Source organism: Anomaloglossus baeobatrachus, chromosome 4 (genome assembly GCF_048569485.1).
Source record: "Anomaloglossus baeobatrachus isolate aAnoBae1 chromosome 4, aAnoBae1.hap1, whole genome shotgun sequence".
Lineage (NCBI taxonomy): Eukaryota > Metazoa > Chordata > Amphibia > Anura > Aromobatidae > Anomaloglossus > Anomaloglossus baeobatrachus.
The window spans coordinates 562,144,395-562,164,199 of NC_134356.1; the positions used below are offsets into that span (position 1 = coordinate 562,144,395).

Consider the following 19,805-nt stretch of genomic DNA (forward strand, 5'->3'; position numbering starts at 1 on the left):
AATTGACATGTCCATTTTTTTTTTTCAAGCTCAAAAACGCAGCTTAAAAAAAAAGTTGTGTGCGGACAGCAAAAATGAAAACTCAGACTTTGCTGGGGAAGCAAAGTCATGCAGTTTTGAGGCCAAAAACGCCGCGAAAAACGCACTGTGCGCACATAGCCTAGTTCTGCGTTTTCTGTTTGGGTTTGTCCACTTGGTCTAATTAGTTATTGGGTATGAATAGTATTCGGATGAGTGATTTTCAGCAAAACAGCCCCAATTCTTCTATGGCTTAGTATGCTGTAATATTCATTTTCACTACATTAGTTGTATGCCTTTTGATATCCTTTATAAACGTTTTCATCTTATTAACAGATATTCTCTTATTTTTGACAGATGGACATTTTAAGAAAGAACGCTTCCATGTAATGTGGAATTAAAGCCTACAAGCTGGTTATTGAACATGTATTGGTGTGTGGGGGCAGAAGCATGTGCTGGAAGCCGCGGTGGAAGCATGGACTCACACAATGGTAACTGCACTCTCCTCTTTATTTTTTTGGATTCTTTACCAATTTTCATATAAAAAAAAATTGAGACAGATACACAGTAACAAGAAATCATGGATGACAGAGCATTGAGTGAGGGTATGTGCGCACGTCTCTGTGTTCTATTATCAAGCACTTAGGGGTACTTTGCACGCTGCGACATCGCTACTGCGATATCGTCGGGGTCAAAACGAAAGTGACGCACATCTGGCGCCGGTAACGACTTCGCAACGTGTAAAGCCTAGATGCGCCGATAAACAATCGCAAAAGCGTCAAATCGGTGATCTGTGTAGTCGGCCATTTTCATAATGTCGCACCAATGGGAGATATGATGTTGTTCCTCGTTCCTGCGGCAGCGCACATCGCTGTGTATGAAGCTGCAGGAGCAAGGAACATCTCCTTACTTGCCTCCACCGGCTATGCGGAAGGAAGGAGGTGGGCGGGATGTTTATGTCCCGCTCATCTCCGCCCCTCTGCTTCTATTGGCCGCCTGCCGTGTGACGTCGCTGTGACGCCGCACGACCCGCCCCCTTAGTAAAGAGGCGGGTCGCCGTCCAGAGTGACGTCACAGGGCAGGTAAGTGCGTGTGAAGCTGCCGTAGCGATAGTGTTCGCTACGGCAGCTATCACAAGATATCGCTGCTGCGACGGGGGCGGGTACTATCGCGATGTCACAGCGTGCAAAGTACCCCTTAGACTATGTTTATATTGTGTTGGCTACATGTGAGTGGCTCTGTCAAGGCTTCCATCTAAAGTTCTCAAAAACCGGATTCGGGTGAAACCACCAATGTGGCCATTGACTTTAAAGAGCCAGACGCAGTCACTTTGTGCTTTGTTTGTTCTGTTTCTCCATTGTTTGCCTCATTGACTTTGGTACAAAAGTGACTCTATATGCCACATTAAAGTTTATAGCCTCATTGGGGATTCACTGGAGTCTCATTTTTCAGGGATTTAGATGGAAGCCCCAACAGAGCCACTTACATATAGCCAAACGCAATGTGATCATAACCTAAACTGTACAAAATGGCAAAAGTCTGTGGGGACCTTTCCCAATTATTGTGTTTTAAGTCCTCCTACTATCAAGATGCTGACATGTAGTGCGGATTTTCATATCTGCTGCGTGTCAATTTTAGGTGCTCCCATAGTGCAAATATCATTAATAAAATGGTAGCAGGCTCGCCTTGGAGAGATGTGCAAATGACACGCCCACACCGGGGCCGTGGGGCAATCATTACTGGGCCGGTCCTTATCTGGGAGGATGTCGCGGCAGCAAGGTCCGGTTCCGAGATCCCGATGCTGTCGTTTAAAGAGGGGGATGTATTTAGAGGGGAGGATGATAGTTATTCGTGACGCCACCTGTAGTACTCGGCCAGATATAGCTGATACTGCGGGATGGGACCTCTGGGGCGGATGGTGACGCAGCTGAGTTGCTATAGCTGGGCCCCAGGGCCGATGGGAGTAGTAGTCTGTAATTGTGGGGGTGCAGGGCCGGAGGCGCATGCGAATAGCGGAGCAACGCAAGTATGCAGTCTCAAGGTTTATACTCACTGTAGCAGGTTCCAAGGTAACACGACTAGTCAGTGACCGCCTTTGGCATGCTGGGTTCCACTGTGATGTGCTCCAGTCGATCCCGGGTAATTCAGAGGTCAAGACCGGTGCACCCTTCTTATGTTCCTTCCCTGGTTGTCTTACTGCACTGAGTTCTCGCCCGCCTGTGCTGCGTCTATGCACACAGTGCCCTGAGCTGGGGTCCCCGGACTCTATGGGGTGGCTTGAAGCTCTGTCCCTTGGCCCTCTATGGTCACCCTCCAGCGATTGGTGTGTGGAGTTGGCTTTGGTACTTGCAGTATCCTTAGCCTCCAGTTTTACTAGCTGAGCACATTGGTTATTCTCCTCTAGTCTAGAGCCGGATCCCTGTCTGCGGCCAAGTCCCAATGTGATGCCCTGGACAAGCCAGGGGTCACAGGTAATTACACCACCACACCCTACACCCTGGATAGGCACATCTAAGCTAGACCCAAAAATCCTTGTTGCCTTCCTCCAGGGGCTGATGTTCACACCAGGGGGTGGGCCAGGCGGTTGGTCCCTCCCACCGAGGAGTTCACAGTCCTGGAGGCGGGAAATGTGAGCAGATTAGTTTTGGACGTGAGAGTGTGAGGAGCAAAGTGGTAGTAGAGCAACTATCTGACAGCGTCCGGGTGTGTGCCCCGGACAGAGACAGCAAGGTTAGCAGACGGCGGTGACCGTCTGCAGGAGTGGCCTATCGGAGTTGCCGTAAGGACCGTGGCCCGGCGGTACCGGACCGGTACACAAGGAGAAGCCAGCACCATTGGCAGGGGCTTTTCGGACCCCGACAAGGCTTGGAGTCGCCGTGAATTTGCCAAATCCGTCAGTGAAGGGGACCTCCTGGGTTTCCAAACAACTAAGTCCTGATTGAAGGCAACAGTCCGACCGAGTGAGAGGGACACCGCCACCGCCAAGGCATCAGTTCCTCAGGGCCAGCGCCTGCGGGCAAAAAGGGGGCTCCTCCGGCCCATATCCAAGCCGGGGAGCGGGTTACCGGTGGGAACCCATTGGAACCAGCAGTAGTACTTAGGTGCAGGGAAAGTACAGTCACCGTTAACCTACCGGGGAAAAGCATCAGCAGCCGTCCGTGGGACATGTCTTTCCAGCCGTGTGTTTTACCGAGAACTGTGTCATCATCTCAGGCTGAGTGAGTACAACCGTGCCGTGCGGCACAGCGCTGCCCCCGCGACCCTGCACCTCGCCAGGCCCCGCAACCCGCCTGCCATCACCCATCCTTACCCCATCACTGGGCCCCGGGACAACCAAACCCCCCCTACCCACGGAGGGAAGAACCAACAACTCAGCTGCTCCCTGTCACCGCTCCCGGGATCCCCGTCCAGAGCAGTGGTGGTGTCCACACAATCACCACAACCGTGGGTGGCGTCACGGACAATACCCCCAACACCAAACCACCCCTTTTCACTCACGGGCGAGGAGCGCCGCTCGAGTCCCCGGGATCCGGCCCATCGCTCGAGCCACCGAGTAGCAGCAGCCGCAGAGCAGCGGCAGCCGGACCCGAGCAGTGGGAGAGCGCAGCGTCCCCTCCTCTGCCCGCGATACCTCCACTCCGATATGTCGTATGTGGAACGAGACCACAGGTGTATGGCGCACTTCCCGTGGGTTCTAGGACACCTTCTCTCTTGTGTCTGGGCCGAGCTGCACCAGCTCCAGACCACAGGTCTTCACTGCTCCTTCTCGACTCTCTAACTTTCTACAGTTTGCCCCCACTCACTAGACTCCACCCCCCCCAGCTTGACTCACACTGTGCGTTCCTATGTCGACATCAAAGGTGAAACTTGCCCTAACCACGTCCAATGGAGTGTTGCTAATGAGGGTGATGTGTGTTTGTGTGCATACCGGTGGATGACCTCTTCCTTACCCATGGATGGGGCACCACACATCTGGCTGAGATGCAGTACCTCTGTGGCGACTGAAGCCTCAGTGGCGCCGCACAAATACCAGGCACAACCCTGTTTCAAATCCGTAAATGGTAGTAATCAGCTGCAGCCACCCCAGGTGATGGTGTCAGCATTCCGTGTTTTCTATTGAACTTTCTGGGTTTCTTGCCTTAGTCAAGATGGTGTTTGCTGCTTCATGTTTACCATGTGGTTCCTGTCAGTCTGCCTATTTACGGTAAGTTCATTCATGTCTTACCTGGGTATTTGTTTACTTACCTTGCTGCTCTGAGTGTGCTACTCCCTGGACCTGGCTCCTCTGACTGGTGTTGCTCCTTACTTCTGGCTGTACCCGGCTCCACTCCTGGTTTCCGCATCTCTCTTGCTACGCCTGTTGCGAGCAAATCTGTACTGAAGCAATATCACTGGATACGCTGTAGTTTCCTGGCCTCTCCTCAGGAGGATTTCACTCTACTCGGCTTCAAGGGACGTTCTCCGAGGAAGGTCTCAAGTCTGCCAGCACTTATACTACGGTCTGCACCCGCACCACGTAAGCCAGCACCTATTGCCAGTGTGTACACTGTCCTATAGACTTTGCTCTGCAATCTCGGCTGTGTTACTGAGGACTGTTCGGGACTTGTTTTCTCTGTGTATGAACCATTTCCAGATCTTGAGAAAGTCCTGCTATAAACTTGAACAGACTTATCGCTTCACTTCAACCACTTACTTGCACTAGTAGCTCCTGTGTGAATACAGACTTAAATCACCACCTGTTTTGCCTCAGTTCAGTCCCACGCCATCAGGTTCCAAGGTGTCCATTAAATCATAACAAATGGCCCAATGCAGTAACAACCGCCATGTATCAGACAAATTATAAAAATTCAAACCGACATGGAGAGAGGAATACATCTGTCCGATGTTGAAGCGTGTAGCCCTTATCCTTTTTGCTAAATTCCTATGAAGATAGTTTTGCCTGTTTGGCTCACTCAGTAGCGCTTTGATTACCCCCATTTTTTTACTTTAATTTTTATTCAATTTTTAAAAATTTTTGCGAACTTGACCCCTGTATTGCAATATTTGCTGCAAAATCCGCATGTAAATCATGCAGTGTTTGTCGTAGATTTGCTTCTACCATGTATCAGTCATATGTGCATATAGCCTTATTGTACAGTGGAAGCTCAAGTGCAAAGTGATGGGACCAGGCAAATTCACAAACATGGGCAATGCTGATATGCATGATGTGTAAAAATCTCCTATCCTCTATTGTATTACTCAGCCTACAGCAGTGACTTAAGCACAAGAACTGTGCGTCGTGAACTTCATGAAACCGATTTCTATGGTTGAGCAGTTCCACACAAGATGTAAAAGAAGGGCCTGATACACATGAGGAAAAACTCATCCGATCCCGCCTATCATGAATGTGTATCGAGCCTCCTGCCTTTACCATGACAGGTCATGTTGGAGGAGTAAAAAAGATAGTTGGTTATATTGAATTTCAGCGCTTGGTGTCTGCCAGTGACATGCTCCATCCGAGATGCGGATATGGGTTCTCTTCTCTTTCTGTTTCTTAAATTCATTGTATATCTATATCTAAAGGCTACTTTACACACTGCGATATCGGTCCCGATATCGCTAGTGTGGGTACCCGCCCCCATCTGTTGCGCGACACGGGCATATCGCTGCCCGTGCCGCACAACATCGCCCACAGCCGTCACACATACTTACCTGTCCGGCGACGTCGCTGTGACGTGCGAACCGCCTCCTTTCTAAGGGGGCGGTCCATGCGGCGTCACAGCGACGTCACTGAAACGTCACTGAACCGCCGCCCAATCGCAGCGGAGGGGCGGAGATGAGCGGGACGTAACATCCCGCCCACCTCCTTCCTTCCGCATAGCGGCCGGGAGGCAGGTAGGGAGAGTTTCCTCGCTCCTGCGGCGTCAAACGCAGCAATGTGTGCTGCCACAGGAACGAGGAACAACCTCGTTACTGCTGAAGTAACGATAATTGGGAATGGACCCCCATGTCGCCGATTAGCGATTTTTCACTGTTTTGCAACGATGCAAAATCGCTAATCGATGTCACACGCAACGGCATCGCTAATGCGGCCGGATGTGCGTCACGAATTCCGTGACCCCAACGACTCCGCATTAGCGATGTCGTAGCGTGTAAAGCCCGCTTTAATCTCATGTTTATAAAGACATTGCATTCAGTGGTTGACTGGGTGTGTTTGTCACTTCTGGGACAGGAAAATATTACAAGTTTTGTTTTCTGAATAAACAGACCAACCTTGTAAAACAATACAAGGAATATTTATTCTGTAGGTCTCAATTCCGGATATAGTTACAGGAACATATTTACCCTGAGGAACATATTCCGTGGTGTTGTCTGCCTCTTACAAACAAGTTTCCAATCTTGGTCAAGCTTCACATTGGAATAGACGTTCATTGCGGGCCAACATGGAGAATTCTCAATTGTCAGAAGTACAACTTAAAGGGGTTGTCTCGTGAACACAGTACATTTAATCAATAGATCTTCAAATAATAATAAGCTTCACAATTTGATATGTTAAATAAATCTTTCTGTACTGAGATCATATAAATACCACAGCGCCTTATGATAAGTGAGTACACAGATGAAACAGTAGGGGCTGCTGCTTTCAGAGGTAAACCAGTTCCCTGCCTGAGGAAAACGCATGTCCCTGCCGTGCCTGAGGAAACCCATGTCTCTGCCGTGCCTGAGGAAACCCATGTCTCTGCCGTGCCTGAGGAAACCCATGTCTCTGCCGTGCCTGTGGAAACCCATGTCTCTGCCATGCCTGTAGAAACACATATTGTTTGTGTCGTGTCTCCAGTCCTTTTGAACTCCTCATAAATCAAGTCAGAGACTGCTGTATTGTCTGTATGCTTCACCTATAGAAGGGACTTTTGCCCCCCCCCCTTTCCCCCACATCCCTTGGCTGGAAGCTATGGTAAGTGCTGACCATAAACTGGTGCAGCTCTGCACTGTCAGACACAGCAAATATGTCTGTGTAAGGGGGGTTAGGGTTAGGCCCACCCCTCCATTTGTACCTGGCACACCACCGTCCCATCGATTGTCTGATTCTGTGTATTCTCGCCACCAGGTGGTAGGGCTGAAGTTAATTTCTTCTGGCACCTGGGTGCAGGGAGGAGTAAAAGCAGGATAGGGGTATAAATAGGAAGGGTAGGGTTTAGACTGGAGGAGAGTCCCCAGGATGGATTAACTGTAACTGTTCCACAACGATAATGCGGACCCGATAGGTCAAACCTGCGACCGATATACGCGGGATCTGAAAACGGATTGTTCCAACTGCGTCCCCCAGGAGAGGGGTATAATCTACGGTCTGGGCAGGTGTCTAGATTCCTGAAGCGTACACTCAAAGACGTCATCTGCGATACCGAGGTCAGTTGCGCCCTCGAGCGGTAGGGTATGCCTGATCCTGACCAGGGCAGTGGTACCGAGGAGGATAATGCTATCTGCCACCTTCTAAGCGCAAGCATCCCTGTGGGTGGGAAGAAGGAGCCTAGGAGATTACATGATCCGGTGTATGCCAGAATGACGTAGAGTACTGAGGGGCCTAGGGGTGACTATCGGAGCCCAGGTGCCAGGAAAACAGACTGCCACTAAAAGTGAATGTATATCTGGTTTAGAAAGAACCCCCATGGGAGGAAAGTCGGTGCCATGAGTGACGGACCGAGGATGTGCTGGAGACTGGAACATATGGAAATAAATTTGGACTGCTGGTTTACTGTTGAACTGGACTCTATTTTCTTATTGTGTGGATGCCACATAAGATCTGTTACTGTGTCCATCCTGTGAGTGGATTGGTGATGGGGAGGTGAGGGGTTAACTGCAGGGTGTGCTGAGCCCTGTAGTTCTCTTGAGCTACCGCAACTACACCTGAGGCCTGCCCCATGTCAACCACCACCTCTGTAGATAGCAGGAGAAAATGTATAAGATTATCTCAGCACAGAAAGTTATTTTCATTTTTTTTACACATCCAAATGTGGAACTTATTTTTATTCCAAGATCTATTGATTGAAATATACTGTACTTAGTTTGTGGAACAGCCCCTGTTAACTAATGCAGTTACCAAACACCTCTTGTTTTCTGTTTCTAGTTCAGGTGCTCATGCACCTTAGCTCATTTAGCCAAGTGCTCATTTGGTCGACTGCTATGTCTCTCTGACTCTCGTATGTTTTCAATGGGGAGATAGGAGAAAGCCCCTGTCATGGTGACTGATTTCTCATGAAAACAAAAGCATTGTGTGTTTGGTTCCATACTGCCTAATCCTTATCTTCCCGGATATCTTCTGTGGGAAGCTGCAAAACACATGATGATGGGTGACCGATTCTGCTCATATTGGCAGCTTCAATTGACTTTAATATTGTGAAGCAATTTATTTTAATAAATGTGGTTAAATTAAAAAAAAAAAAAAAAAAAAAAGCCATCTGTAGCAGGACATTAAGCGTACATGCCCACGATCATGACCTGCAGCGTCCTGGACACGGCTGGTCCTGACCTGTGGGGCCACGAGTCTCCTCCGCAGGTACCTCATAGACGCCTCCCATTACAAATCTAGGACTTAGTGGCAGCTGTGAGCTGTTATTAATCCCTTATTACCCTGGTTACCACCGCTCCAGGGCAATTGGGATGAGCGGGGTAAAGTGCTGGGATTGTCACATCTAATGAATGCGACAATCCTGGGCGACTGCAGGCTGCTATTTTTAGGCTGAGGGGGGGACAATGGGTCTCCCCAGCCTGAGAATACCATAACAGCTGTCTGCTTTATCACGGCTAGGTATCAAAACTGGGGGACATCACACCATTTTTTTAAATTAATTGATTTAGATAATTTAAAAAGCTGCATGCGGTCCCTCTTATTTTGATATACATTTAAGATAAGCACATAGCTGGGGGCTGCAGCCTGTAGGCGTATGCTTTATCTTTACAGGGTATCATAATACAGGGGGACCCTATTTTTACACCAAAAGAGACGCACACACAGTGCCTCTGGTTGCAGTCAAACACGCTGTGAGTGCGTCTGATTGCAACCATTCAGAGATGCAGGGACTGCCAGTGGGGCGAGGGAAGCAGTGCATATGTATAAGGTTAATGAGCCGCCCCGGAAGTAGCGTTAGTCGCACGGGAGACTCAGTAAGTATAACACGCTTGCTCCTATTCCCCTATCCCTTCTACCATCATTTTAAAGCACTGGACTCTGGTCTCCAGAGACTCTTACATAGGCACTGGCGTCCGGCCAGATATCCGAGATCCGTTCCAGGCCCAAGCCGTGGTTTTGCTTTGTTTTGTTTTAAAAACCCAGTTGGACTCGCCGATCCCAGGTATCTGAGTCCGCACATCACTAATCCTAAATGATTCTCTTCTTTATTTACCTACTAGCTGTACTACCCGGCTTTGCCCGGGTTAATAACTGCTGTTAACAAAATAGAATATATTAACAAAAATGTATTCTGCACGCAAAAAACACAAAACAAATAGGTAGAAATGTAATTATTAAAAGGCAAAAACTAAGCTAATAGTAGCATTTCACAACATATATATTTCAACACCACAGATATTCCACACAGATTTAACTAAATTGGCCAAGTAATGTGCTCGGTCTGTCTTTTTCCCGGTCTGTCTTTTTCCCGGTCTGTCTTTTTCCCGGTCTGTCTCTTTCCCGGTCTGTCTCTTTCCCGGTCTGTCTCTTTCCCGGTCTGTCTCTTTCCCGGTCTGTCTCTTTCCCGGTCTGTCTCTTTCCCGGTCTGTCTCTTTCCCCGTCTGTCTCTTTCCCCGTCTGTCTCTTTCCCCGTCTGTCTCTTTCCCCGTCTGTCTCTTTCCCCGTCTGTCTCTTTCCCCGTCTGCCTGTCTCTGCCTGTCTCTGCCTCTTTCTTTGTCTGTCTCTATCTCTCTGTTTCTTTCCAGGTCTGTCTCTTTCCCAGGTCTGTCTCTTTCCCCGTCTGTCTCCCCGTCTCTTTGTCTGTGTCTTTTCCTGTCTGTCTCTTTCCCTGTCTGCCTGTCTCTGTCTGTCTCTTTCCTTGTCTGTCTCTATTTCTTTGTCTCTTTCCCCATCTGTCTCTATCAAGGTCTGTGTCTTTCCCCATCTATCTTTGTCTGTCTCTCTGGCTGTCTCCTCCTTCCCTGTCTGCCTGTCTCTGCCTGCATGTCTGTCTGTTTCTTTCCCCATCTGTCTCTTTCCAGGTCTGTCTCTTTCTGTCTCTTTCACTGTTTGTCTGTCTGTCTCTCTCTCTGTCTCCCTCTATCTGTCTCCACACCAACATCTTATTACCTCACATATAAGCTTCTTATACTATCAATGTACTTTGTTCCTACAGCAACCAATCACAGCTCCTACTAATAACCTGTAGTTCCAGGCTCCATTTACTTTAATGGAGGCATGTTTTTTGGAGAGTAACTGTAAAGCGCGGGGTTAAATTTTCCTGTCAAAACATAGTCTACGACGTTCTCTTGGTCACGTGTGGTGTCTGTACAAAATTTCGTTATTGTAAATGCGACGGTGCGGATACACTTTTCGTTTCACTTTTTCCCCATTATGTAGATGGGGCAAAATTTATTGGTAAATTGGAAGGCGCGGGGTTAAAATTTCGGCTCACAACATAGCCTATGACGCTCTTGGGGTCCAGACGTGTGAGTGTGTAAAATTTTGTGGCTGTAGCTGCGACGGTGCAGATGCCAATCCCGGACACACACACACACACACACACACACACACACACACACACACACACACACACACACACACACACACACACACACACACACACACACACACACACACACAGCTTTATATATTAGATTTAACTAAACAAAATAAAATCAAAGGGCCCTATTCATCAAAGCCCTACTTTTTTGTTCGTAAAAAAACAAAATGCGCACCATATTTTCAACTTTGGTACTGGCGCCAGGTCTCTCGAGGCTCACATGACTTTTTGTGCCATGTGATCCCTGCCACCCCTGCTTGTTGAAGGTTTGTCTGAAGCTGTGAACCTCCGTTAAGCAGAAGTGAGTGGACAGTATCTGATAGCGGTTTGTTTGAAGGGAAAATTTACACAATTTATTACCAGGGGTCATAACTTTGGAATAAAGGGGCACAAAACAAAACCTGTTCCAGAAATGGTGAATTATTGGCATTTGGAGGAGAAACTTGGTTTAGATTTGCGCTGAAACATTCTCATTAAAGTCAAGCACATTATTTTTTTTCCCACTTTGGTTGTAGGACATGCCAATAAGGATGGTTTCACACATCAGTTTTTTGCCATCAAGCTTGATCCGGCGAAAAAAGTGATGCGACAGATCCAGCGAAAAAAACGGATCCGTCGCATCAGTTTTTTCCATTTGTTTCTTCCGTTTTTTGACGGATCCGTTTTGATACTGAGCATGCTCAGTTAAAAAAAACTGATCCGGCGGCCGTAATCCGTTTTTTGCCTTATTACGTCGGATCCGGCGTCCATAAGCTTTCATTATAAAACACGCTGTACGGCGCCAGATCCGGCGCGATACGGTTTTTCGCTGGAGACAAACGTTTGCCTCAACATTCCATCCGGCCGCCGGACAAGCAAATTTTGCTGGATCCGGCAAAAGTTGGATGGAACGCAAGACCATCCGGCGCAATCCGGCGCTAATAGAAGTCTATGGGGGAAAAAACGCATCCGGCGGCAACTGATGCCGGATGCGTTTTTTCATGTTTCTGCCGGATTGTGCCTGATGGCAAAAAACTGATGTGTGAAAGCAGCCTAATGCTTATACATGTGCCTGGCTGATGTGATATGGGCCTTTTTGTCTTGTGCAGATTTTAAATATTTGCAATCCACTGGACTTCTCATCTACGTATGAGAAATACATGGGAAAACCAATACAGATAAATTACAATGAAATTACGGAGGAAAAAAAATAACTATTAATGGACACAGAGAAAACAATTGTGCAGGTGTATGAAGCCTCCTCTCACCCTGCCGCTATACACTACTTAAAAGAAGTTAGCGATATTTGACTTTCGGGTGAAATTTAAATAAAACTTAGAAAGTTCACAGCCAAGATGATGGAAAGAAGATAGCATTCTTTTTTTCTAGGTCAGTGTCACTATCTACTTTAGATTTCCCCAAAACTTTTTGTACAACCATAGTGAAAGGATACCATGCATCTGCCTCAGCATTATTGTTCAATGAATCTTTGAAGTGTGGATCTTTTAGGAGTCCTCTTATTTGAGGACTGTCAAAAATGCCATGGAGAGCACTGGAAATTTTCTGCAGATATAGTCAAAGCATCTTCCTTCTTTGTTTAGAGCCTTTATTAAATGTGCAGTGGTGGTAAAATAATTTTATTCCTGTCAACCAATGGTTCTTCAGTTACATTGTTTTCTCCTACTACCCTGTGTTCTCAGAGACCATGGTTTTCTCACCCAGTCCTCATTTTATGATCAAATATCCAAGAGACAGAAAAAAAAACAGGGATACTTGGTGTATCTGCTGCCCCAGGACAATATTCACCATTTTTAGATCCTTACAGACTGGCCACTGGTGATCGTGGTATGATATTTTCTGTAGGGCCAGACTAATTGTGATTTGCTCTTTAATTCTCTTACTTTAGAGACCTATTGCGGTTAATCCATATTTGTTTCTATTGTATAAAAGCACACATTTTATGCTCCAGTTAGAACTATACACTGTATGCAGAATTATTAGGCAAATGAGTATTTTGATCACATGAAAGTTGTTATACATGTTGTCCTACTCCAACCTGTATAGGCTTGAGAGCCAACTACCAATTAAGTAAATCAGGTGATGTGCATCTCTGTAATGAGGAGGGGTGTGGTGTAATGACATCAACACCCTATATAAGGTGTGCTTAATTATTAGGCAACTTCCTTTCCTTTGGCAAAATGGGTCAGAAGAGAGATTTGACCGGCTCTGAAAAGTCCAAAATTGTGAGATGTCTTGCAGAGGGATGCGGCAGTCTTGAAATTGCCAAACTTTTGAAGCGTGATCACCGAACAATCAAGTGTTTCATGGTAAATAGCCAACAGGGTCGCAAGAAGCATGTTTTGCAGAAAAAGGCGCAAAATAACTGCCCATGAATTGAAGAAAATAAACGTGAAGCTGCCAAGATGCCATTTGCCACCAGTTTGGCCATATTTCAGAGCTGCAACGTTAGTGGAGAATCAAAAAGCACAAGGTTTGCCATACTCTGGGACATGGCCAAGGTAAGGAAGCCTGAAAAACTACCACCTTTGAACAAGAAATATAAGATAAAATGTCAAGACTGGGCCAAGAAATATCTTAAGACTGATTTTTCAAAAGTTTTATGGACTGATGAAATGAGAGTGACTCTTGATGGGCCAGTGGCTGGATCAGTAAAGGGCAGAGAGCTCCACTCCGACTCAGACGCCAGCATGATGGAGGTGGCGTACTGGTATGGTCTGGTATCGTCAAAGATGAACTTGTGGGACCTTTTTGGGTTGAGGATGGAGTGAAGCTCAACTCCCAGACCTACTGCCAGTATCTGGAACACTACTTTTTCCAAGCAGTGGTAGAGGAAGAAGTTGGTATCGTTCAAGAAAAACATGATTTTCATGCAGGATAATGCTCCATCACATGCATCCAACTACTCCACAGCGTGGCTGGCCAGTAAAGGTCTAAAAGATGAAAAAATAATGACATGGCCCTCTTGGTCACCTGATCTGAACCCCGTAGAGAACCTGTAGTCCCTCATAAAATGTGAGATCTACAGGGAGGGAAAACAGTACACCTCTCGGAACAGTGTCTGGGAGGCTGTGGTGGCTTCTGCACGCAATGTTGATCGTAAATAGATCAAGCAACTGACAGAATCTATGGATGGTAGGCTGTGGAGTGTCATCATAAAGAAAGGTGGCTATATTGGTCACTAATTTTTTGGGGTTTTGTTTTTGCATGTCAAATGTTTATTTCTAAATTTTGTGTAGTTATATTGGTTTACCTGGTGAAAATAAACAAGTGAGATGGGAATATATTTGGTTTTTATTAAGTTGCCTAATAATTCTGCACAGTAATAGTTACCTGCACAAACAGATATCCTCCTAAGATAGCCAAATCTATAAAAAAAACACTCCAACTTCCAAAAATATTAAGCTTTGATATTTATGAGTCTTTTGGGTTAATTGAGAACATAGTTGTTGATCAGTAATGAAAAAAATCCTCTAAAATACAACTTGCCTAATAATTCTGCACACAGTGTATATGAAAGAATCCAGCACTCAAATTTTTGCTAGTGAAATCCTTTAATAGTGATATACTTGCGCTGTGTAGTAGTAAAGTTTCGGCCTTTGGAGCTTCGTCAAACATACACATGAATATAGCCTGGGATGCCTGAACACATGGGAAAGAATGGCGCTCATAGGTAACGAGACAAGGATATGTGTATTCAAAAGCTCAGATAAGGACCCATTAAGTTCACTTGGAAAGGTTGGAGTGTGATTTAGGATCATCTTGAAATTTTACCCGAAAGCCAAATATCTCTAACTGTGTGTGTGTGTGTGTGTGTGTGTGTGTGTGTGTGTTTTTTGTGTTCTATATATAACTATGCTGACGGGCTCTGCCATTTGGGTACAGTTTGAGAGTGCTGGAATACATTTCAGCAGATAACATTACAGCAGCACCCCTACAGCACTGTACTTATATTCTTTCTTGCTAAAACCTCTCTGAAGAGTCGGAAGCTTATGTTACACTACTCTAATAGGACAGGGAATTGAAAATTGCCAGGAAGGTTTCAGACGAAGCAGTCTCCCCCTCCTCCTCCTCTGTTATCTCTGTCTGAGGTGAGCGAGCCTCCGCACTAGGTCCTTGTATCCAGGGATGCTTTCATTGCAGAAAGGTCATTTCCATCCATACTGGGAATATGACAGTGCCTGTGTTTTGTGGAAGATGCTTGTTTGTGTGTAGACCATTCCTGTCACCCAGCTGATGCTTCCCAATGATGAAAAGGTCAGTCATTTTCTTCTGTTTCTATCCTACCTGTATTCCATGGTATTCATCATATGTGCTTGTGGAAGAAGCAGAGGATTTCTGCATGAACGCTGTGTAATTGCGCTCAGCTTCTTCCCACGGCTTACTGCAGAGATGGCAGAGTTGTCCTGACTTCACTCATGGTTATCCTCCATGTATGTGGGTAGCCGGGAGTTCTCCCCTTTAGGGTAAATGTGAAAAATGGATGGATTAGGTTATATATCCATACACGTTATGATGATCTGATGATGGTACATTTTGTTATACGTATTTCTATCTTATGTAATAGTTTAGTACAGGAATCCATTCTTGTGGTCAGGATCAGTTTTATCCTTTTACCTGCTATTGATTGCACCACTTGCTGGGACTCCTCGGTTTGAAGACTAAGGTTAAGTGGACACTCGCGTGAGAGCTTCCATCACAACTCCCATCATCTTTACCGGCAGAAATAGGTCAGCATGCTGTGCTTCTTTTTTTTATTTTTTCCCTTTAAGTGGCAGACACTTAGAAGGAAACCAAATGGATCCCCGGTATAGTCAGTGGGGTCAATCTGGCACCGTTTGTGTGATAGGGCTGACCCATTTATTACAGAAGTTCAGTTTTCTGTTCTAAAACGGAACATAAAATGAATTGCCAAATGGCAATGTGAAAATGGCTGAAGTTTGAATTCACACTTTCGTTGTACGCTGCCCGTTGTGTGCCGCCCGGTGTGTGTTTCTGTGAGCTGACTGTTGTGCGCATCTGTGTCCTCTCCAATTTTTTTCAATGGTCCTCTTACCAACCCAAAGAGTTTCATGAACCAATACACACACCCGTTTTAAAAATGGAACCATGTGTTTTGATCCATGAGACTTGGAGCAGGTCCTATTCTCATCCGTTTTGCGGACCAGACTCTGCCATTAAAGTCTATTGGGAGCCGTTAAAAATGGATCAGAAACCAACGGCATTGTTTTCATTCCAGAGTTCCATTCGCGGTTCGGCTATTTTTAACTGATTCATTGCTAAGAGTCAATGTATAAATAGTTAGGAAAAAAGGGAAGCTGCTTGGATGTAAAATTGCTGAAGCAGGTCAGTTTCATTTACACGAATGTAAAACTGCAAACATATGTGTGAATGTAGCCTTAGGCCATGTGCTTTAATTGACCTGGGGTGTCTTTGGCTCTGCACCATAAACATTGTGTAGTGGCTCCATAACATGGCGTTCGATGGAAAATGCTAATTATATTTTTCATAAAGAATCTGACAGATGAAGCCTGTAAAGATACAGTAGTGCCTATTTGTTTTGGCGCCATGTAGGATGTTCCGAGCTGACATTCTCCCCTGTGCACGAGGCCAGTTAGTGATTTCTGTCTTTGCTATATACAGTATATATATCTTTTTTCTCTTGTGTCATCAAAGTTCCTATAATGCTAGTTTCACACCATGTTTTTGTGGATTCTTGGATGTATCCAATTGTTTCAGAGAAAAAAACATGTTCAAACTGATGTTATTGTTTGTATAGAATCTAACTCAAGGCCCGTGGGCCAAATACGGCCACCACATCATTCTATGTGTCCAGCGCGGTCAAAACGCAGAAGGATTTAAATTTCTCCCTGGTGCCATCCCAGCCGCAGACCGCCTGCGCAGATTGATCTCATGTGGGACTTCAGTAAATTAGTGCCGGTGGCACTGAGCAAACTATGAATGCACACCTGCCAGCGCCATTTTTCTGAAGATTGCCAACAGATCAATCTGTGCAAGCACCACCTGAGGCTAGGTTAGCGCCAGTGCTAAATTTACATAAGGGTGAAGAAAAGACACCTAAAGGTAGCAGACGGACCGGAACAGAGCTGAAGAACCTTCCACCAGTGCAGACCCACAGATCCGCCCTAATGTACGAAGATATGAATAGAAGAAAACTTCAAACACAGATTTAAGAAAATATCCAAAATGTGTTTCTTCATCTCCGGTATCATTTTACTCAATGTGACCGCACCAATTTGGCCTTGTCTGTACTTTTACTTAGTAAAATTCTGCTTACAGGTTCTCTTTAAAGAGCACTGTGGAGATATATGGCAAAATTCAAAATGGCACCCGCCCCCTCTGATATGCATTGGCTTCGTTCTACATCAATGAAACCGGCGCTTAACAGAAGAGCGGAGCCAGTAAAAGGGATCTGGTGCTTAGTAGAGGGCGCAGTGCCAATACAAGAAGCCGGTGCCATCTTTGAGATCAAGGGGACACACCAGACCTTTAACAAATGGGGTGTCCTAAACGCATGGAGCAGTTTTCATCTTTTGAACCTTGAAATCAGCATGGACGTAGCCAGTACTTGGCATAAGAAAATGAGAGCAGGTTACATTTTTAATTTAGAGCAGATGCAGCCAATACTTAGCATGGGGAGCAGTCTATCTTGGACTCGGATGTCCAGGGAAGCACCCTTAGCCCTGCAGCCCGGGGACGGTCCCCTTAGCCCTGCCACCCGGGGACAGCGCCCTTAGCCCTAAGAATAGCGCTCTAAACCCTACTACCTAGGGACAGCTCTCGCATGGCATACTACCTAGGGCACCTGTGCCACAGTGCTACTACACAGGGACAGCTCTCGTATAGCTCTACTACCCAGGGACTGCTCTTGTATAGCCCTACTACCCAGGGACTGCTTTCGTATAGCCCTACTACCCAGGGACGGCTCTCGTATAGCTCTACTACCCAGGGACGGCTCTCGTATAGCCCTACTACCGAGGGACGGCTCTTGTATAGCTCTACTACCCATGGACGGCTCTCGTATAGCCCTACTACCCAGGGACAGCTCTCGTATAGCCCTACTACCCAGGGACGGCTCTCGTTTAGCCCTACTACCCAGGGACGGGTGTTGTATGTCCCTAGTAATCTGTGCACCTAGGCCCTTACTTGGACTGCAAAGCACTGATGTGTTAATTGAGCCCCAGGCCTTGGTTACACCCAGAACTGTAGGTAGAATTACATCTCGTTACTTGGGGAATCCAATTCTGAATCTGAAGCAAATCCATGTAGGACGCATTATTTACAGGGTTTATGTTTTGTGGATCTTATAGTTTGGGCAACTGCTGGTTCCAGTTCTAACATCACATTATTTTTCAAAGTTTCTTTATCACACTAAAAAAAGTCTTATTTATTTGTATTGATATTTTTTCACAAAAACAGATTTTCTGTTCTTGGGGGTGAAAAGAGTTAAGAATGAATTTGTCCTTGAGAACTAGAAGGAGCGGCCATGCTTGTAAACCATAGTGCTCTCAGATGTCTTGGTGACTCGAAATTTGCTGAATAATTAACAAGCGGTAATAGTCAGAATCTGTCAGCATTATGTAAGTCTGAGAACGAGAAGAAAGCCTCTCTTTCCTGACATTTCGGCAGTCGCACTTCCTGGGTCGCTTTTTAATTAATTCACAACATTTTAGTAGCTTCAAAAGCCTCATCCTTCCTGCAACGATTTCTTTCTTTTTCTTTATAGTTATGTCTTGTCAGTGTTTTCCAGTTGTCCTTTTTCTTGATAGATAAGATGTTGTGTCTTCACATTCTTGTGGCTTATTAGCTTCTATATTTAACTTGTATAATGAACACTAAGGAAAGTCCATCTGTCAGGAGCTTTTTCTCCAAAACGTGTTTACATCGCTGCCACGTCTTAAGCGCACAGCCTGCAGAACATAACAAATAATGGAGATCGGCACAAGGAGAAGCCACAAGCGTATTGGCAAAATCTTTTTTATGTTACCCCCCCCCCCCCCCTGTGATATTGTATTTTTTGCTACCTTGTTGTGTATTGTACCAGATTTTGAGCTTTCTCCGGCACTGGGCTCAGGAGCGACCCTCTACACCTCCAAATCTAAACACTGCTTGCTCTACTAATAAAGAAAAGTGCTGATAACCTGCAAAGTGTCTACTGTCATATATTACCTAGGCTTTTTTATGTTTATACATAAAGCTGAAGTCCTATACATATGATGCTCAATCTTCTGCATCCTGACCAACTTCTGTACATATAGAAATCCATTCTCCACATCTTCACAAGGTTCAGTACAAACACATGTCCAGCATCCCCATTCTGACCAGGTTCTGTCTATATAATGGTCTAGCATATGCACCCTGATCGCGTTGTTTTCATACAATCGTCCATCTTCCATATCATGACCAGGTTTTTTTTATATTGGTCCATTATCTGCGTTATAACTAGACTCTACACATATAGGAGTCCAGCATCCTCATCCTGAACGGGATCTGTGCATACACTTCTCAATATTGAAATTGCAACACACACGTACTTGGTAAACATTGTTTTCGATCAAAAAAAGCCTAAAACTCATCCAACCAGTAGCGGATCTTGATGATTTTCGGGCCAAGTGCATTCAGCACAGTAGGACATTCCTCAGACAACTATTAATGACCTTGCTCATCGCTTTCCAACGCGTTTAAGTGCAGGGATTTATGCTTGTACTCGATAATGAATAAATTATTGTTCTGAACATTTTGCTTTCATTTTTTTACATAATTTGCATATCATTAGCATGTCTATCCATTCTGTGATTTCCATATTTCCACGACGTTTTCTTCTTGATGTTGCAATTTCCAGTGTCCACATCCTCATTTTGACTGGTTTCTGTACAAATACAGTTCTGGTATACGCATCCTGACATATCCTGGATTTTATAGCTATAATGTTTCAGCATATGCACTTTGACTGGGTTCTGTGCATATAAAAGTCTATTTTCCGCATCCTAATCAGGTTCTTTGCATACAATGGTCCAACATCTGTATTCTGTCCGCATTTTACGCCATAAAAGTCCAACA

General features: G+C 45.6%; 1 protein-coding gene across 4 annotated transcripts in view; it reads left to right on the top strand.

Moving 5' to 3' along the window:
* Positions 1-375: 375 nt before the first annotated feature.
* Positions 376-19,805, top strand: part of LRRK1 (leucine rich repeat kinase 1) — a 171,360-nt gene continuing 151,930 nt past the window's right edge. For 3 of the 4 annotated variants that reach the window (XM_075346006.1, XM_075346009.1, XM_075346007.1), the window contains exon 1: positions 376-509. In XM_075346006.1, the coding sequence (XP_075202121.1) occupies positions 443-509 (67 nt within the window). In that variant the 5' untranslated portion in view covers positions 376-442. Of the gene's footprint in view, positions 510-14,820; positions 14,982-19,805 lie in introns of those variants that run through there. The other variant, XM_075346008.1, reaches the window with a different exon arrangement.